The sequence below is a fragment of the Desmodus rotundus genome, chromosome 7 (assembly GCF_022682495.2).
Source record: "Desmodus rotundus isolate HL8 chromosome 7, HLdesRot8A.1, whole genome shotgun sequence".
Taxonomy (NCBI): Eukaryota; Metazoa; Chordata; class Mammalia; order Chiroptera; family Phyllostomidae; genus Desmodus; species Desmodus rotundus.
Window position 1 is genome coordinate 126,290,963 of NC_071393.1, and position 20,147 is coordinate 126,311,109.

At 39.2% G+C, this 20,147-nt stretch overlaps 1 protein-coding gene across 7 annotated transcripts in view; it reads left to right on the forward strand.

The window, feature by feature from the left end:
- The first annotated feature begins 407 nt into the window (after nt 1-407).
- SPATA7 (spermatogenesis associated 7) overlaps nt 408-20,147 on the forward strand; it is a 28,511-nt gene continuing 8,771 nt past the window's right edge. Inside the window, exons 1-6 of one of the 7 annotated variants that reach the window (XM_024567974.3) lie at nt 408-576; nt 4,463-4,537; nt 6,305-6,400; nt 9,313-9,360; nt 11,608-11,759; nt 19,374-19,849. In XM_024567974.3, coding sequence (XP_024423742.2) covers nt 558-576; nt 4,463-4,537; nt 6,305-6,400; nt 9,313-9,360; nt 11,608-11,759; nt 19,374-19,849 — 866 coding nt within the window. In that variant the 5' untranslated portion in view covers nt 408-557. The remainder of the gene's footprint in view (nt 577-4,462; nt 4,538-6,304; nt 6,401-9,312; nt 9,361-11,607; nt 11,760-19,373; nt 19,850-20,147) is intronic. The other 6 variants (XM_024567975.4, XM_045201768.3, XM_045201767.2 and 3 more) reach the window with 6 other exon arrangements.

Consider the following 20,147-nt stretch of genomic DNA (forward strand, 5'->3'; position numbering starts at 1 on the left):
GAGTTTTTCATCCCCAGGATTTTCACTAATTCAAATGTTTAGGACTGTTTTGAAATTTAATGATTTGGAACTGGTTATACAGTACCCTAACTTCAACCACCACCTGCGTTTGACTTTTTCCCAGGACCCAGGGGATGGGCAAGCCAGATGAGACCACCGTCTCTCCCCGCTCCTTCCGCAGCGACAAGTTCTGCCAGGTGCTGGTGGCTGGGCTCCTGCCGGGCAGCGGCTCTGTAGATGACTGCCGGGTCCCAGAACCACAGACTGGCGCCTGCGGCACTTCCCCCGCGCGGTCCTCCATCCGTCATCTTCCGTTGCGCTCCTAACTCCGGTACCCCTGGGGGAGGAGCTGCAGGAGGGCACGTCCTGCGTCGTGACGTCACAATCCCGACACCCTGGAACCGGCCCTTAGCAACCGGCCTAGCGACGGTACCCAGCCGCCACCGCTTTCCGCCGGCTCCTGCTAGACGATCTTCTGCGGCTGGTGCTGGCCCAGCTCCGGGAAGGACCCAAGGGAACCCAGCGTGTCTCCCGGGGGGCTGCAAGAGGATCTAAGTATGAATGGCAGCCGAAGAGGTAAAGGGCGCCTTCCTGCGCCTCGCGCTGGCCCGCGTCCCGGGCCTCGGGCCCGGGGTCTGGGGTCAGTGTCCGAATCCGAGTCACGGCTGCGCGAGTCGACGCTGCTCCCGGCGCGCTCTCCGTCCCCTGCTCAGTCTCCATTGTGGACCTGAGTGTTGCCCTGGCGGAGAAGGCTCTCCTTTGGGGGTTCGCGGGTACCCCTCTTGCTCAAAATTCGTCGCCCTGACTCCAGGAGGCCCTGTCCCCTGAACTCGGGGCCGTGCAACCTTTAATTACCTCCATGGCTCCGGAGCTCAGGAGCCAAATTTGGTGTTTGGAGTCAGACCTCCCTGGGCCCCCTCTGCACTCCATCCACAGAGGTGATCCCCAGTTTCCTCACCTCCTGTACGTGGTGGTAAAACATAGAGCCATAGAGCTCGAGAGGATTAAATGCAGATAATACACATAAAGCTCCTGGCACGTTATAAGTACTCAGTAAATGTGAAATTTCCATTCTGTAACTAGCTCCCTCCTCTCAAAACTCTTGAGTAAACCAGGGATTCTGGAACTTCAAAGTGGATAGGAATCACTGGGAATCATGTTAAAATGCAGATTACGATGCAGCAGGTCTGATGAGGGGGGCTGAAATTTTGCTTTTATAGCAAGTTTTCAAGTGATGCAGTGTTTCTGGCTACAGTTTTAGTAGCAAAGAACTAATCCATAATCGCTCTGGACACCTGCCCTTGACTGAATGAATACTCTCTGGGTCAAGTAGACATCACTGGAACAGTTGGGGCCATGTAACTAAATCTCTACAAATCGTTTGTTGGCCCAATCGAAGTTATTTGCATCTTCACTGTCTCTGAACAAAGTAGCACTCTTTCTTCAAGCCCAATTAGGCAATCTTCAGGAGATCCTCTCCTCCCAATTCAGTGTTGTTATGTATTTTAAAAAGTACCTTTAAACCAAGCTGCTACATGGTTCATGTAATAAGTCTTGCTTTGAATATGAGCGTGCCTTTAATATGGAATCATTAGTCAAAATAAGTGCCGCTCCGAATAGAGGAGAAAACTATCCACTGCTTAGCAGACTGTGTATCCTGACACTTCACCAGCCTGAGTTCCGGAAATCAGAGACCAACGTGCTTTTGCGGTTCTCAGAAATTTTAAGAAATTTCTGTTAGGTATTATCCTCACTTCACTGTGAATAAACACTGGAGACTAATAAACTAAGAGACCAGAAATAACTTGCCATGGTCACGGTGTTAGCCCAGGCTTGGAATTCAGATGGGGGATTTGAAACCCTAGCGCTGATGCTTTTACTCACTGTCTTGTGCTAGAGATGGGGGCCTGGCAAAGGATAGATGTAAAATTTAGAGTATAATAGACTTAGTAAGTTCTCAAAATTTATTGAATTATTTTAGAAATTGGGTTCCTGTCAAATGTAAAACGGTTTATATTTTTATAACTTACCCAATTTAATTAGCTTCATTTTTAGGATATCATATAATATATATTATCAGACATTGTTATTGATTTTGAATTTTTTAAACAAATATAATATTGAAATGCGAGGGGTGGTCAGTTCTCTTAGATCTTAATTATTATGATTGATAGGAAACCATAAATAATTTTAGTTAAAGCCAAAATACTTTGTTTTAATTGAAAAGATTGCACTTTCTAAATTTCATTAAGAGATTACCTTTGATCTCTTGCACAAAGGTAATGATTTCAGAGCACAAAATACTAAGACACCTAAAGCAAAATAATTATTATTGTTCTCTTTTGGCATTTTCTTTTTGGTATCACATTTTTTAGACATTCTTTTATGAGGCAAAATTTCTATATGGTGGTTTTGTAGAAAGAGCACCAGCCTACAAAAAAAGCAATATATCTCGTTAGTAGTCTCTGTGCTATTTGCTAGGTAGTTGTCAGCAAATCACTTTAACTCCGTGGGCCTTAGTTATTTGTACAATGGTGGACCAGATAATCTATAAAGTCTTTCCAGCTTCTCAAGGGAGAATGGGGAAAAAAGATTGAGAATAACAAACTGCATTTACTCTATTATCAATGACTTAGGAAGAAGCAGAGAGAGAAAACAACCTATTAGTACAGGTAACTAAAAGAAGCTTGGTAGAAAATTTTTCTTGATCTGTCGGTCCAATAGAGACACTTATCAATGACATCAGATTCCCAAACTTCTGTCATTCCTGGGAAATTCTGCCGCAAGAAACACCTTCACCTTTCCTCATTGGAGTCCCTCCTGGCTATCATAGTGACGTCACATCATTTTGGGAACTGGACTGCTTGCACATACTGATGAATTTCACCACCCTAGCAAGACCTGTGATTTCATGGATAGAATTTTAGTCCTAATCTAGTTAGAGGATGATATTTTTTTCCTGGCCTTTGGTTTGAGGCTACTTTTTCATGCCCCTTTGTATCAGTTTGGGTCCAATGAGAAGATAGAAACCATAAAATGACTTAAACAAGGGAAGCTTAAAGAACTGTTAAACTATCATAAAAGAGTTACTATATGACCTAAGAAATCTCTGTATGGTACCCACGAGCTAAGGGAGAATTCACAAGGAAGGATACATTTGGAAGGAGACTTCCAAATAGACACTGTTTAGATAGGATCCAAGCAAGAGGAGGGTGAGGTACGCTAGATGAGCCTCAAGACATCTTTTAAACATTAAGTTCTGATTCTGACTTTTATATGTTTGTATATTTTATATTTATTTTATATTTATTTATAAAATAAAATAAATATAAATGTTTTTATTTTATATATAGTAACATACGATATAATTTTAATTTATTTGATTACTTTGTGGGATGATTATAATTTTCTTAAAATTATTTTTAGGCCCTAGCTGCTGTGGCTCAGTGAATTGAGTGCTGGCCTACAAACCAAAGAGTTGCAGGTTCAATTCCCAGTCTAGGGCACATGCCTGGGTTGTTGGCCAGGTCCCCAGTAGGGGGCATGGGAGAAGCAACCACAGATTGATATTTCTCTCTCTCCCTTTCTCACTCTGTTCGCCTCTCTAAAAATAAATAAAACCTTCTAAAAAATTATTTTTAGGACAAACTAGCCTATAATTAACTGAAATAGTTAATACATACGTATTAACTTAGAAGCTCAGTTCTATTGTATCTCAAAATCATTTAAAAACCCAGTAGGTCAGTGTATATCAAATGACATAACTGATGTATTTATCATTTTACCCAGTGAAACTAACATCTCAAGGTACAGCTGTTTTGAAAATAACTTGTTTGCATCCCTGGCTGGTGTGGCTCAAAGGATTGAGTGCCAGCCTGTGAACCAAAGGGTCACGTGCCTGGGTTGTGGGGCCAGGTCCCCAGTTGGGGGTGTGCGAGAGGCAGCCAGTTGCTGTATCTCTCGCACATCCATGTTTCTCTCCTTCTCTTTCGCCCTCTCTTCCCTCTCTCTAAAAATACATAAGTAAAATCTTTTTTAAAAAAAGAAAATAAGTTGTTTGCTTAAAAGGAGAAAACTTATCAATGGCTGCAGAATTTTTGTCTGTCTGATATTTCTGGTTAGTAATATGATTGACTAAAATTTTAAACAACTCTAATATTAAAGATAAATTTGTTATTTCTTAAATGTTCAATATTGTTGCCCTGACCACGTGGCTCAGTTGATTGGAGTGCTGTCACTGCACCAAAAGGTTGAGGGTTCCGTCCCTGGGGTGGGTGTGTCCAAGAGGCAACCTATCATTGTTTCTCACATCGATGTTTCTTTCTCTCTCTCCCCACCCCCTTCCTTTCTCTCTCTAAAAATTAGTGAAAACACATTCTCAGGTGAGGGGGAAAAATGCTCAATATTGTTGTCTTTGTGAAAATTGTGTTTTATTTATACTAATTAATTTTTTTGTTAAAAGTCAGAACACCCTCTGTCCTTCCCACATCTGGTCTGTCATGCCTATTTAAAGGACACTTGAGCACCAAAAGTAATGGTAAGTGAGGTACTTAAAATGGTGAAAGCTTGTTTGGTAAAGATTGACTGTTTCCTTTATTTGTAAATTATGACATGAAAAAATTCAATCAATACTTGAACTTCATATTATTAACTATATTATTAGTTAATATATTATTAAATATTATAGTTACTATAATATAGTAACTATAATATAGTTACTATATTATTAAATATTACAGGAATTCTTGGGATTAATTTAGGAGTCCATTATTTCACACTATTATTGTGCCTTGGACGTGGGCTTGGCTGCCTCGTTCTCACGGGTGCAGCCCCAGCCCAGCTCTGCTCCGTGCTGGTGGACTAGCCTGGTCTGGGTTCGGCCTTCCCAGTCACCATGGCGATTTGCAGGTTGTCAAAGGTGCAATGACAAGGAGAAGCTGTGCAGAGAAAACGCATTTTGTATCAGGAGCAATCACGGGCCTCTTTATTCAACTGGATTTCTAGGTCTTATGAAAGGACAATACTTTAAAGCCTTTAAAGTAAAATTTTAATGTAAACTTAAAATACACTTTTATAATCATAGTTTAAAAGTTTTAAGTGTGGGTTATTAGGCATATAATTTAAAGTTGTTTTTTCTTCATTTCCATGAAAAATCTTTGGTGCTCGTTCCTCCAAATGTGAAGGAAAGATCACATTTTCAGTTACCTCACTTATTTCTTTGTAACACGTAGAGCCAGAATCAAACTTTGAAAAATAGCTTTTAACTAAAATTTTAAAACTAGATTTAAAAGATACCTATGTAGAAGACCGGCATGAAGAGCAATATACGGAGTTTGCTCACTTTGTTTTAAAGAGTATAAGTGCAGTCGTATGTAGTGGTTGGAAGTACGAGGCTGCCTTAGGTAACCTCTGAACCACACCTCTTATCAAGCTGCGTGATCTCGAAGACCTTACAACTCTGTGAGAGCAATGCATGCGTGGTACCTGTGTAACAAATGTTGTAGTAGAGTAGTATCGAGCTTATCATTATTGTATATTCTTATGTTATGCATAGAATTTCCCTGGAAGGATGCATAAAAAAAGTAACAGTGTTCTTTCCAGGAGGGGGGCAGGGGTCAAGAAAGCCACTTATTTTCAATCTCTGTATACTGTTCTAGTTTTTGATTATTTTTTTAACCACATGCATGTATTACTTCTCAAAAACTATTTCTAATGTTTAAGAAAGTTATGCCTCCATTTACATTTTATATTTATAAGTAAGTGCTTGATTATGTATAAGATTTCTTTTAAACAGTTTAGATGAGGTCAAGAAGTCTAATGTCACGGAAAAAGCATGCATAGGCTGATTTATAGATCTTGTTGAAGTTAGAAGTTTGCCTCGTAGAATAGAATTTTTGCATAGACTTTTGGAGTTTGGGATTCATTTGAGTTCCCAGACTCCCATGTACTCAAGTACCAACAGTGGTAACACTATTTTCCAATCAGGAAAGCGGCTAAACATTTTTAGTTAGAAGCTCGAGAGCTGTTGATAAGAATAGTTTTATAGCTATAATGATAGATTATATTCTGGAATCTCTTCTCAAAAGTCTCAGGCTGTAAAACCTGGGACGTTTGATAGCGCACCAGCTCCCCGTGTGAGGTCAAGGCTGCGACGTGTTCGGCAGCGCAGAGTTTATGGGTATCTCGGTGGTTGAATTTCAGGATATTTTACAGAAATGAACTTAATAATCAGTAAATTGTTGGTGTCGTGATGATTTCATATTAATTTTAAATATATAATGATTGAATGTGTTTCAATTTTTAGCTTTTTGCACTGACTCCTCCTCTCTCAGACTAAGCACTCTGCACATGGTCAAGAGTCACATGGCTGTTCACTATAACAAAATCCTTTCAGCCAAAGGTAAAAACGTGCAAATGTGAACTTTCTGTCCCAATTTAAACCCTTGACTTCACTTCTAATTAGAGTAAATCCATAGTAAAAATGAACACGTTATATATCTGGGTTGGTGTTTAGTACAGGTACATGGGGTGTCCAACCCGCGGCCCACGGGCTGCATGCGGCCCAGCATAGCTATGAATGCAGCCCAACACAAAAGCATAAATTTACTTAAAACCTTTTTTTTTGGTCATCAGTTTTCGTTTGTGTTTGTGTATTTAATGTGTGGCCCAAGACACCTCTTCTTCTTCCAATGTGGCCCAGAGATGCCAAAGGGTTGGACACCCCTGGTAGAGATACCAGCTCCTGTCTCTAACTTTATATACATAGCAAATTCAGAATGCCATTTTTGTTACCTGCAATTTTTATAGTGCCTGTGTTATTTCCTTTTACCTGTCTTATCCCTAATGTTATTTTGTGGTTAGATACTGATTTTAATATAATAGAAGTTTATAATCTATTTTCTTATTTTAAAATATATTAAAGAAGTTGCACAGAAAAGATGCTAACTAATCTCTTTTTCTTTTTTGGTCAGCTTTACTGAGATAAACCTACCTACAGAAAATATACTAACTTGAAGAGTACAGTTGTTTTTAGAAATATGCACATTAAAAAAAAAAAAAAGAAATATGCACATTTGTATGGCTGCCACCACACGTGCTGTAAAACAAAGACGGGCCAGCTACAGCTCACAGGCCCAGTCCTCCTGCCACCTGTTTTTGTGCAGCTTGTGAACTAAGAATGGTACTTGAATTTTTCAATGGTTGGAAAAAGTCCAAAGAAGAATATTTGTAACGTGAAAGTTACATGAAATGCAAATTTCACTGTCCATCCACAAACGCGGTCACCTCCCTTCTTTTCCGCATTGTCTAGAGTGGGTTTTACACTTGCAGACATGGGTGGCTGGTTGCTGCACAGACCGTATCCCCCTGCAAAGCCTGGAGCAGTTCCTGTCTGACCCTTTGCAGAAAAAGAGTGCTGATCCCTGCTACAGAGCATCCCATCACCCGGAAAGCTCCCCTTAGTCTTTTGCAATCAGCCTCGTCGCCGCCATCCCTGGCAACCACTGATCTGCAGTCTAACTGTAGTTTTGCCTTTTCCAGGATGTCACATAAATGGAGTCACACAATATGTATCATTTTGAGCGTGGCTTCTTTCAGTTAGCTAACGCTTTTGAGACTAATCCATGTCCTTGTGTGTAACAGTAGTTTTTCCTTTTTATTGCTAAGGTAGCATTCCATATAAAGAAATACACCACAATTTATTGATTTACCAGTTGGTGGGTGTTTGGTTTATTTTGACATACTTTTGACTATTAGGAATAAAGCTCCTATAAACATTGACATACAGTCTTTGAACATACGCTTCTATTTCCCTGGATAAATTTACTAGGAGTGGAATTATGGGGTAATATGGTAAGTGTACTTTAAGTAGATAAGAAGCTGCTGCACTGTTTCCTAGAGTGACTACACCATTTTAAATTTCTATCACTTCCATATCCTCACCAGCATTTGATAGGGTTTTACTTTGTATTTCCCCAATGCCTAATGATGTTAAACAACTTTTCTTGTGCTTATTTGCCATCTGTGTATCTTGTTGGTGAAATATCTGCTTAAATCTTTTGCCCATTTTTTACAATCGGTTGTTTGTCTTCTTTGTGTTAAGTTGTGAGAGTTTTTATGAAATACAAGTCCTACAACAGATACATGTTCTGCAAATATTTTCTCCTAGTCTGTAACTTGTCTTTTCATTTTTTAAAAATTTTTATTTGAAATAATTTCAAACTTACAGAAAAGTTGTAAAAATAGTAGAGTCACAGAAACTCTTCACCCAGCTTTCTCCAATGTTAAAAATCTTATGTAATCCTATAACAGTGATTAAAACCAAGAAATTAATATTGATATAATACTATTAACTACAGACCTTATTTGAATTTCACCAGTTTTTCACTAATATATTTTCTTATTTTTCCCATTTGAAAGGCTAAGGTTTTAAAATTTTAGTTCATATTTTATGACATTTTAAATGATTGAAAATCTAAAGGAAAATATTTTGTGATATGTGAAGTCAAAATCAGCTTTTCAAGTCTTAAATAGTTTATGCTTTTTATATCCTCTTTAAGAAATCTGTCCGTACTCTGTGGTCACTAAGATTTTCTTACATGTTTTCTTCTAGAAATATAAGCTTTAGCTCCTACATTTAAGGTTGTGATCCATTTTGAGTTAACTTTTGCATATGGTATGATATAATGATCAATTTTTTTGCCTATGAGTATCCAAATATAACCAGGACTATTTGTTGAAGAGGTATTCTTTCCCTATTGAATCACCTTAGCACTTCTTGAAAGACAATTTACCATATATATGGATCTACTTCTGGACTTACTCTTCAGTTTTACTCTTCTACATGGATATCTGTAGTATAATACCACACTGCCTTAGTTACTATAGCATTACAGTAAGTCTTAAAGTCAGATGGTGTGGGTTCTGCAATTTTGCTTTTCTTCCCCAAGCTTGTTTTGGGATTCCAATTACAAGTACATTGAGTGCCTGACACAGGTGGGTTAGGTCAGTGATGCTCTCTATGCGTTTGTTTTCCAGGCTTTCTTCACTGTGTTTTGCTTTGCACAGTTCATATTGCTATGTTTTTAAGTTCACTGGTTTTTTCTTTTATAGTATCTAGCAGGTGTTAATCCCAACCAGTGTCTTTTTTTATCAAGCATATTATATTTTTCATCTCTAGGAGTACCATAAAAGTCAAAACAAGGAACTGCAAGTTCTGGAGCTTTTTGTGATTTCCATATTCGGTATTTGTTGTCATTTGTAAATATTAAGAACATCATTAAACAACTGATTTTCTTCATTTTCTTCTTTCAGCTGTGGTAGACTGCTCAGTTCCACTCAGCTTGAGTGCCAGCATCAAATGTAAGTAATTTTTCACATACTGCCTTTTTAAAAATTGTGGTAAACTACACATAACATAAATTTACCTTCTTAACCATTGTAAGTCTGCGGTTCAGTGGCGTTAAGAACACCCATGTTACGGTACAGCCATCACCACTACCCATTTTCGGTAGTTCTCCTTTTATCCGGCCTCACTGCAGCGCCATCTGTGAAACAGTAATGCACCCCCATGCCCCCTCCAGCCACCACTGGTCTCTGTCTCTGTGAATGTCTCTGCCGTAGTGTCTGCGTGAGTGGACCACCCAGCGTTTGTCCTCTTCTGCCCGGCCTCTTCACTCAGCGTCATATCCTCAAGGTTCTTCCGTGTTGTAACAGATGCCAGAATTTCCTTCATTTTTAAGGTTGAATAATATTCCATTGCATGTATATACCGTATTTTCTTTATACATTAGTACGTCAGTGGACGTTTGGGTTATTTCCATCTTTTGGCTATCGTAATAATCTTTTATGGACACAGATGTACAAATACTTCTTTGAGACCCTGCTTTCAGTTCTTCTGGATATACAACAAGTGAGATTGCTGTATCATGTTGTAATTTTATTTTTAACTTTTTGAGAAACCACCATAGTGTTATCAATGGTAGTAGCTCTGTCACTGTTTCTTCCCACTAATGGTGGGCGAGCATTCCAATTTCTCCACACCCTCCCTAACACTTATTTTTTCATATAGCCGTGCTAATGAGTGTTGACATATTGCCTTTTGAGGAAGCATATTCTAACTTACAAATATTATCCATAAATAAAAGTGGCTTGTATTGTATTTCTAAGATTATGAACTTAGAAATGAACCCAGACTTTGCCACTAAATTGCTGTGTGACTTTGGATAAATTATTTAGCTTCTCTGGATTTCATGTTTCCTACATATAAAAATTTGGGTAATACCAAAAGGCTTGCCAAGGTTTAAGTTCTGGAATTCTGTGATTCTCACTGTCCTTGTCTTGTTAAGATTACTGAATTATTCTGCAGGTACGCATTGTCTATTTGTATCCTAATAGCCTAACTAATAATAACCATGGTAGTTATATGTATGGGAAAAGCCATATTGACATATGATATCATGGAATCATGTTATATATACCCTTTGATAAATATTCCAATTTTTAGAAATCTGTACCAAGGAAGTAATCAGTTTGCAGTTGATTCCACGAAATTTGCAATTCCTATTTAAAAATATTCTCAAAGATACCATTTGAGGCCCTTGTTTGAGTTCAACTCAAGAAACTTAAAAGTAGCACAGACCATGAATATCACAGTCTGTGCTTATCTTATAAAAATCGTAGTATTATAAACTTTAAATTTAGTGTTTCCTTAAGTTTCTATTTTAATTTAATTATTTATAGTTTAATTGAGAAAGGCTTTCCGCAATAAAAAATAATCATCAACCCCAGGAGGTGCGTGCTAAATGGTGAAGGAAGAAGAGCCCAGCTAGGGAAATGCCCATCAGGTACAGTCTAGGAGAGATGACAGGCAGCAGGTGAGGTTGGACCCACCTCTTCTTGTCTGTCTGCTTAGCGGGGGAGAGAGGACCCAGGCTAAGGCAGTCACCAGCAGCCGCCATTCAGAGCACAGTGTCTGTCGGCCGCATGCCTGGCGCTGGGAGTCCTCCCCTTCTGTTCCCTCTGTGTGTGTGACAAGCCTTAGAGTAGGCTCTCAAGTCTTTGAAGACATTTTGTGACTCAAATAATTTTTAGCAGAGGCAAAGCCACTCAGCAAGAGTTGGGACTTGAGTGTGTGTTTTTAAAGACCACTTGACCACAGCACACACGTTAGGTGGGCAAGTCATTTTATTCTCGTGCCCTCTTTTATATGAAAGGTAATTACGTAGTCTCTAGGGACTCTTCCAGGTTTTTAATTTTTATGCCTTATATTTTTTTCTTCTCTATCATATTAGTAACTTTTTATTGCACACAAAACCGGTTCAATATTTACAGGCTTTAAAAATCTGAATCACTTGAATCAGCTGCGAGACATTGCTTTCTGGACCCCTCAGGTTTGGCCCGTGTATCCCATCCTGTTGCGTTCTTTAGTTAGTCCACTTAAAGTTTTTATAAATTCAGTATTTTAGCTTTGCTGTATGCAGAAGAGTACATGGAGTTTTATTTACATATTGGTAGTGTAAACAGTTTTAGTAAGGGAAAAGATGTATGCTTTATTCGTCTTCCAAGACCAAAAAATTAATTTTTCTCTTTTATTCTATATTTCAAAAGATTTGTTTTCCCCATCAGATGCAGACCAACAACGAAGAGAGAAACTCAAAAAGGAATTAGCACAATATGAAAGGGAGTTGAAATTAACTAAAAGTTCGGGGCAGACCAATTCTAAAAGTAATTCCAAGGCATTATTTAACACTCTACAAAAGGTAAGATGGTATTTTTACCTTTTGAAAGCAGATATTTCTAAGCTACTTTATTAGTGGTATTACCTGATGTTGGTAACATGTTTCCTATAGGTCACAGCTTCAATAAACTTTTCCTGTAAAGAACCAAATAGTAACTCTTTTAGGCATTTTAAGCCGCAGAGTCTCTGTTACAAGTATTTGCCATTGGAAAGCAGCCATGGATAATACAAAAATGAATGGGCCTAACTGTGTTCCAGTAAAACTTGATTAACAAAAAAGACAGTAGGCCAGATTTGGCCTGTAAGCTGTAGTTTGCTGACCTCCTGCTGGGGGGTTTAGGTGAGATCCTTTAACATCCGATCAAGTAAGTTCTCTTCTATTCCTACTTTGCTAAGAGGATTTCTTTCTTTGCCCATGAATATAACATTCATGCTAATTTTATCAAATGCTTTTTTTGCATTTTTTTAAATGAGGGCAAGATTTTTCCTTTTAATCCGTTAATGAAGTGAGTTACAACTGAGTTTCTAGTGTTTACTTCTGCATCCCTACTGTGGACACAACTCTGTCCTTACCTTCCTTGCACGTGGCTGGCATAGTGGCCGACACTGTGCTTCGGATTCTCACATCGGTATTTACTATTGATGTTGACCTGTCATTTTCCTTTTTCTACTGTGTCAGGATGTGCTAGTGCAGAAAATAAATTGGGCACTGTTTCCTCTTTTTCTAAACTTTAGAATAGTTTCTGTAAGTTTGGAATAATTATTCCTTGAATTTGATGGAACCCAACATTAAAATTATCGAGGCCTAGCGTTTTCTTTGTGAGAAAATTTTTGACTACTAATTCAATTTTTTGAAATCCTTATGTAACTGTTTTTGTTATTTATTATATATATAATCAATACATATATGACATTGTCCATATCATCTAAATGTTCAAATTTTGGGCATAGACTTACTCATAGGATTCTCTTACTCTTTCTTAAGTATGTGTTGCTCCCCCTTTTTATTCCTAATGATTTTTTAAATTTCTGTCTTCATTCTTGGGTATTTTCACCAGAGATTTGTCAGTTTTATCTCTTTAAGGGTACACTTTTTACTTCATTAATCATCTCTATTGAATTTGTCTACTATTTTGTTAATGTCCACATTTATCTTTATTGTTGTCTTTAGCTTTTTTTGAGTTCAATTTAACTTATTATCGACCTCACTTCTTTTATAGTATAAACGTTTTCAAGGCTATAATTTTCCCTCCAAGTTCTACTTTACCTGCATCCCATATGTTTTGATATGTGGCATTTTTATTATAGCTCAATTCAAAATATTTTGTAATTTCCATTATAATTTATTCTTTAACCCTGGAATCATTTAGAGGTGTTTCTTAATCTCTAATTTTTCCTAGTTTTCTTTTTGTTACAGTTTCCCAGTCTGTTGTATGATCGGGAAGGTCTGTATGGTACCCATTTCTTGTTGTTGACTTGTTTTATGACCCAGTAGGTGGACAGTTTTTTTTTTTAATTCACTGTCATTGTGTGTTTAAAAATAAATTATATTCTATAGTTGTTTTGCACGGTATTTAATATATATTCATTAGATTAAACTTTGTATCATAGAGTTGTTCAAATCTTATTGATTTTTGTCTGATTATTATTTATTAACAGAAATCTTCCCCACATAATTGTATGCTTAGCTTTTCTTCCAAAATTTAATACTACCAATTTTTACTTTATATATTTTGAATCTATATACAAACAGATTTAGAGATGATATATTTTCTTGGTGAATCAAACCTTCTATCACTGTGCTTTGAATTTCTTTACCTTGATGCTGTTTGTATAACTTTTCTAATAGTGATACAATTAAACCAGCTTTCTTTTGATTAGCATTCCTATGGTATACCTTTTTCCATTTTTTAATTCTAATGTTTAAGGTAGGACCTAAAGTATTAGGCGGGTCAGGTTATTCACTCTGATAATCTTTGTCTCTTAATTGGAGCTTTTGGTATGTTTTTATTTCTGCCTCCTTATCTTGTACTGTCTATCCGACCGACATCCTTAAGCAGTCCCCTCCTGTTGCATGTAGGCCGGACCTCTAACTTGCTTTCAATACAATATGGCAGAGCTGATGGGATATCACTTCTGTGGTTATGTTACAAGGCAAAAGCGAAGGGAATTTGCCCCTGCAGATTAAGGTTTTGGTTCCTTGAGAGAGAAAGGAAAAATGGGTCCGGGCGAATTTGGGCAGTGGTGTCTATAGAAATGGCTTCCCCTCCCCAAGTCTCACCGAGGGGACAAGGGAAGGGGGAGGCTTTCTCAGGATTCTCCTTCCCCTTTCCTGTGAGCTCCTGGTGGGGTTCCTTGAGGAAACACCGCCAAGAGCGTACAAAGTCCCTAAGATGCAGAGGCTTCCACTCTCACACGAGTCTACAGTTGGTCTTCGGCGATTAGCTAAAACTTCCTGCGTAATCTTCTTACCAGTGTGTGTGCCCAGTGTCACCTGTCCCAGATAAGCAAGCGCTCAGATGTTATCTCTCTGCAGGTGCCAGTCTCTCTCCGGATTTCAGGTTATTTGTTTGCGCTGTGACCTTAGTTCTCTCTGTGGCTCAAGAAAAATCAGTAACCCGCAGTTCCTCCAGTTTCTTCTTGTTGTAATGGTGAAAGCTAGGTAGGCTCTTTCCATCTCTCTCCATCTCTCCGCTGAAACTGGAAGTCTGATTTATTTTTTTTTGGGGGGGGGGTCCTTTAAAGTTTTAATCTTGAAAATTTTAGCATCTGTAAGAATAGAGTCGTGTGATGAACCCATGATATCCCCCAGATACAACAGACGTATTTTACCTGTATTCTCACTTCCTAGCCTATCCCAGATTATTTGATGCAGATTGCAGATGTATAATTTTACCCAGAACTATTTCCATATCTCAAAGACAGACCACAGTACCATTACTCTGCCTAAAAGTTAGTAATTCTTTAATGTCCACTGTTCAGATTGTTCCACTACCATGTATGTTTAGTTTTTAGCTTGTTAGTATTGGGATCTAAATAATTTCGGCTAATTAATAAATATTTAATTTGTAGCTTCTCCTTCCCCCACCTTTATACCCCCCTACAACTTATGTATTAGAATCAGCCAAGTCACTCATCTTGGCTTAAGGTTTTTGTGGACCGTCCGGGTAATGCAAATGCCGGCTGTAGGCTTGTGCGAGGGCAGCGTATGGTTTCAGATTCTCGAAGGCCAGTGTTCCTTGCAAGTCACCTAGTTGAGATGTAGCCATTGAGAGGATCCCAGATCCATGAGCGTGATCTCCTAGACTGTCCAGGTCAGTCCCCGAGCTTTGTTTCTGTCCCCCAACACCCTTGATGTGATCAAAACTATTAAAGTAAAAGCCCGTCCCACTGCCCTGCTTACTGTGTATCACGTACCGTATTTTGACTCCAGCTCTCCCCATTGTACATACCGGTAGGCAGGGGAATGACTAAGGGCATTTGCACCATAATAATGAATCCAGATTTTCTTCTTTGAGAAATGCGGGGAGCCATAGGCCAGTTTTCAGTTGGGATGTTAGGTCATCATTCTGGCACTTTACAAAGACTACGCTGGCAGGAGGGGCAGACTAACTATGAAACACTTGCAATAATCTGGGGAAGAAATGACTGAGACCTGATCTAAGACAGTGAAGGGAGCACAAGGAATATATTCAGGAGACATTTACAAAGTAGAATCCCCCAGAACTCAGTGCCTGCTTCGATGGTGTGAAGAGCAAGGGGCCACATTAAAGAGGTTCCCAGGTTTCTGGCCGGGGCAGCTGGGAAGATGTGGTACCTCATTCACTGCAGTAACACAGCAGGACGATGTGCAGTGTTCTCTGGACGATGGGTCATGTGAGGTGTGAGTGTGCTTGTCTGGACATGCTTGATTTGGGGGCCTTTGGAACGTCTTAACACGACCAGTCGAGAGTTGATATAAGCATCCCAGTCAGGCTGAGACAGATTTGGGGGTCATCAGGGAAGCTGCAATATGCTTAGGACCCCCTGGGGCTGTTACGTAGACGAAAGGGCCAGGAATCGCTGCTTCCTTGAGGGTAAACCTGCCGGACACTGTACTGTAATTTGCCGTCTGCGAGTCTGTTCATCAGTATTTGACTCACGTGTGCACTTTCATTTTTAGTGATCGGACTTTTTAACTGAAGAATTAAAATAATTTTTATTATCCAGAAATTTGAGTATAAATTAAAATTATATTTTGAGATAGTGGATTTATTGGAAATAAACTATATAATCAAATCTATAAATGTAACAGATTCATTAGCCACTGTAACCGTATCCATTAGCCTCTGTAAAGTAGTTCATTTGTATTGTAATATGGGTATGTTTTATACTTCATTTAGAATTTACGGTAACTTGAACTTGCCTACATTTTTGTAAGCCTTGATGATAAATATTTAGGCACATTCAAATTAAAATTATTTGGGACATTATATTTTGATAATTGGGTGGGTTTTATGGTTAATAGATACCTATTATAACTATAACCTTCATTTACTGAAAAGTTTGCTACAGTTAAAAAGGAAGTGCTAACTTTAGCCTCTGGACATATTAGCCATTTACACACATGAGATCATATACTCAAAAATCTTTTCATTGCCCATACTCTCAAGCTGCTTTCTTTCTGTCACACTTTGACTCGTACGCTGTCACCTCCGGACCATGCTGTGCCTTTCCCGTCTGCACCCTGTGCGCACTGCCACTCAGTCATTCACCCGCCACCCGCTCGCGTCACGGTGAAGCCTCGGTCCGTGTTGGTAAGAGGAAACGGTCTGTGCATGCGGTCCGTATTCCTAAACGAAGCTACTTTAAAAGCAACATAAAACAATTAAAATCAAGAGCTATCAGTTTCTTTTATAAAGTATAATTTGAAACTTTTTTGCAAAACAAATGTTAACCAAACTTTTAAATAACTTGTGGCCATGCTGTTCTGCAAGTGAATTGGTTCCTCCACTATTTAAAGACCTGACAGTTGGAAAATCCTTGTCTGCCACTTGTTCTGACGTCATACCTGAAAAAGATTAACGTACTATTCAGTTGTTCTGTAACTATAAAATTGGATAGGTGTCCTTTTTTAAAAATTCTGTTGTTGTTCAGTACAGTTGTCTGCATTTGCCCCCACCCCAGCCACCCCCACCTCCCTCCCTCGATACCACACCCCTTGGATTTGTCCATGTGCCCTCCTGTGGATAGGTATTCTTAACATAAAAACGTGTGTATGTAAACTTTGAAATGACTATCACCTTATATAAATTCCTTTCTGCAATAAAAACCGCAGAAACGGTTTACAGCAAACTGCACTGGACTGTGAGGGGAGGACTGAAAGCGGCCGGACTACCTGCCACCCAAATTCCTGTTCTGCTGGCATACCGTTGATCAACCCTTTTCCGGTTTTAGAACTTGACAGTGCTGTTCAAATTTTGGTGAATTTACCAATGTGTTATACACTTTCTGCAAAAATTACATGTATCCCAGCTTTCTGATATTTATGGCTAAAGGAAATTGTATATTCTCAAAAAAGCAGCTTGATACAGTTGATTTCATACTGTGTTCTGGTGGTTTCCAAGGAAGGAGAGGTAGGGTACCAGGTAGGGGCTGCGGGCGGGACACAAAAGTACAGAAGGGTTCATGCCTTCCTGCAGCTCAAAGGCAGTTTTTACAGCCCGTGTCGGACGAATGGGAACTACGGCTGCCTTTAAAGACTTTCTTTGGTGGTCCATTTTGTTCATTAAATAACCATTACTGATAAGAATTTTCTTATAGGCAATTTAATACCTTATGCATTTCTGCCTGCTCTGATCTCGGTTTCTACTGTGCCTCTAAGTGTAAATAATTCCTGTGATTATTGTTTAGTAGCCCTAAAGGGTTTTCACATCATGCTCACAAGTTTCTTCCCAGGGAGCCAGTCTCTTTTGCTAAGTGCGCTGCAGTAATGAGTGTAGATTGGGAGTACTTTTTAAAACGAACATATTAAGGTCATTAATTAAACAATACCCCAGTGACTCAGACTTTAATGCCAAAATATTTACTTGCTTTTTGAGTAATTTTGCCTTGGATTTGGAATAGGGTCAGAAAGCACTTGGGAGGGAAATGTGCTCTATCTTAGGCAGTAGTCACAATACCCAGTGATCTGCGATTTCCTTACTTAGATAAATCAGTACTTAGGTTATCTGACTCCTTCACTGCCAGGAAAGGAGTTAAAATCAGCTTAAAATCCCTGGTGGTGTGAACATCTAAAAATACATGATTTTCAAATGACTTCTTTAAAATAGATAATATGGCCCTGGCTGGTGTGGCTCAGTGGGTTGAGCACCGGACTGAGAACCAAAGGGTCACCAGTTCAATTCCCAGCCAGGGCTAGGTGCCCCAGTAGGAGGGGTTTGAGAGGCAGCCACACATTGATGTTTCTCCCCCTCTCTCTCCCCCTTCCCCTCTCTCTAAAAATAAAGAAAATCTTTTAAAAAAATAGATAATATGACGTAATGGCAAAGAGCATAGGTTCGGCCTGGGTTCAAACGTGCGAGACCCCGTGCCAGAATTTCTCCGTCTGTAAAGTAGAGGTAGTAATTGTACCACCACCAGAAGTTGATGGGAAGATTAAATGAGTTGTACATGTAAATCAATTAGAGCAGCACCTTGCAAATCAAAAGTAAACATTCTATGCTTAATAGTTACAGTGATAGAAGTTCTTATCATTCCTCTCTTCCTCTGCTCACTGGTAAGAACAGCACCTTGTATAAGGGAAGCACTTGGCTCTTCCCTTACTCCTTTTTTCACCCCATGAGCTAACAGGACAAGATAGAACTGGCTACATCCTCACCATTTTCACCTCAATTTCGGTAACTTCCCTTCTGCCTAATAAAGTGGCTCAGTTCTGTAAAGGATAAACAGGTGTCCATAAAGTCTGGAATCTTAGACAAGGCTTCTGGGGCATCTAATCTGTAAAATGATAAAATATTATGTGTTTTCAGACTTTATACGTACCATATAGAAATGGTTCTTCCAAGGTTAATTCCCACCCCCCCAAAATGGAGCAAACACCTTCCCTTTCGAAGTTTTCCCCCCTCATGAGGAGAACTTGAGAAAACACATGTGAACATTCTATGGAATAAGTATTTCTCGATGGTATTTACAGTATCAGTTACTTCAGTCAGGGCTGTGTACATTGTGAGGAGAAGTTCCTTCTCCTTTCTTCAAAGCCTTAAAGTTCCAGAGCAGCCGCTGGCACTGAGGACGGCCTTAGTGACAAAGAGGGAAGGGGAGGGTGCCAGCAGCTGCGGCTGAGAGGGGCTCACCATTGATTTGGAAACTTCCAGATGAAACTGAGATCTACCAGTAGACCTAAATACACAAGATCTCAAATACAAGTATATGGTATTAATCATTTTTTAGCTTCAGAAAGAAAGAATTGCTATTCTATTTAGAATTCTATTTCTGTTTTCATATATTAATATTTCAAAAACTTGAATAGAACTTTATATACAAGGCTAACATCTTTAGGAACATGTATGTTAATTTTGTAGACTCCTGAGGCAAGCATTTTTGAGTTTATGACTTTGCAAATGTAATCAATGACTATCAAACCCAATGTTCTTAGCTTGCAGAAGAACCACGAAATGAAGACGACACATTAATCGTGGAAGTGAATGGATATTCGTCCTTTACAAAGTCACCAGTAACTTCTTCAGAGAGACCGCACCAAAGTGCATCTAACTCCAGCGAAGTCCTCACAAATGGTGCCGAGAAGAACTCGGGCTTCCCCCCGTCCAGCGTGGACCACCCCTCCTGCGAGGCCAGGAGAACGAGCTCTGGAGCCTCGGCTGGCAGGGGGCCCAGGAGCGCGCGCCCAAATGCCAGCCGGTTTCGGTTAGGTGTTTCAAAAGCACCCAGCGGGGACCTTTTGGATAAACATTCTAATCTCTTTTCTAACAGACATTTGCCATTCACTCCACGCACTTTGAAAACAGAAGCAAAGTCTTTCCTGTCACAATATCGATACTACACACCTGCCAAAAGGAAAAAGAGTTTTACAGACCAGCGGGTAGACGCCGAGACCCAGACCGAGTTCAGCAGGTACGGCGCAGCAACAGCCAATATTAAGTCCACTGGGGTGTTGTAGAAATTAAACAATACTCTTTATTTTACACCATGTAGTTTATCTGCCCTTTGAATGGAATGACATTGGTGTGACTTTTCCTTTTGCATGTGTCTCTTACAACTGTCAGAATAACCGTTGAAAAACCAAATAGCTGTTAAACTTGTCAAGCTCCTCATATACATGAATGTTACATTTCTTAATTCATGTACCATGAATTAAGCATGTTTTAAACATGGTGCTAGAACTTTTCTATGTTTTTAAATATACCTCCAG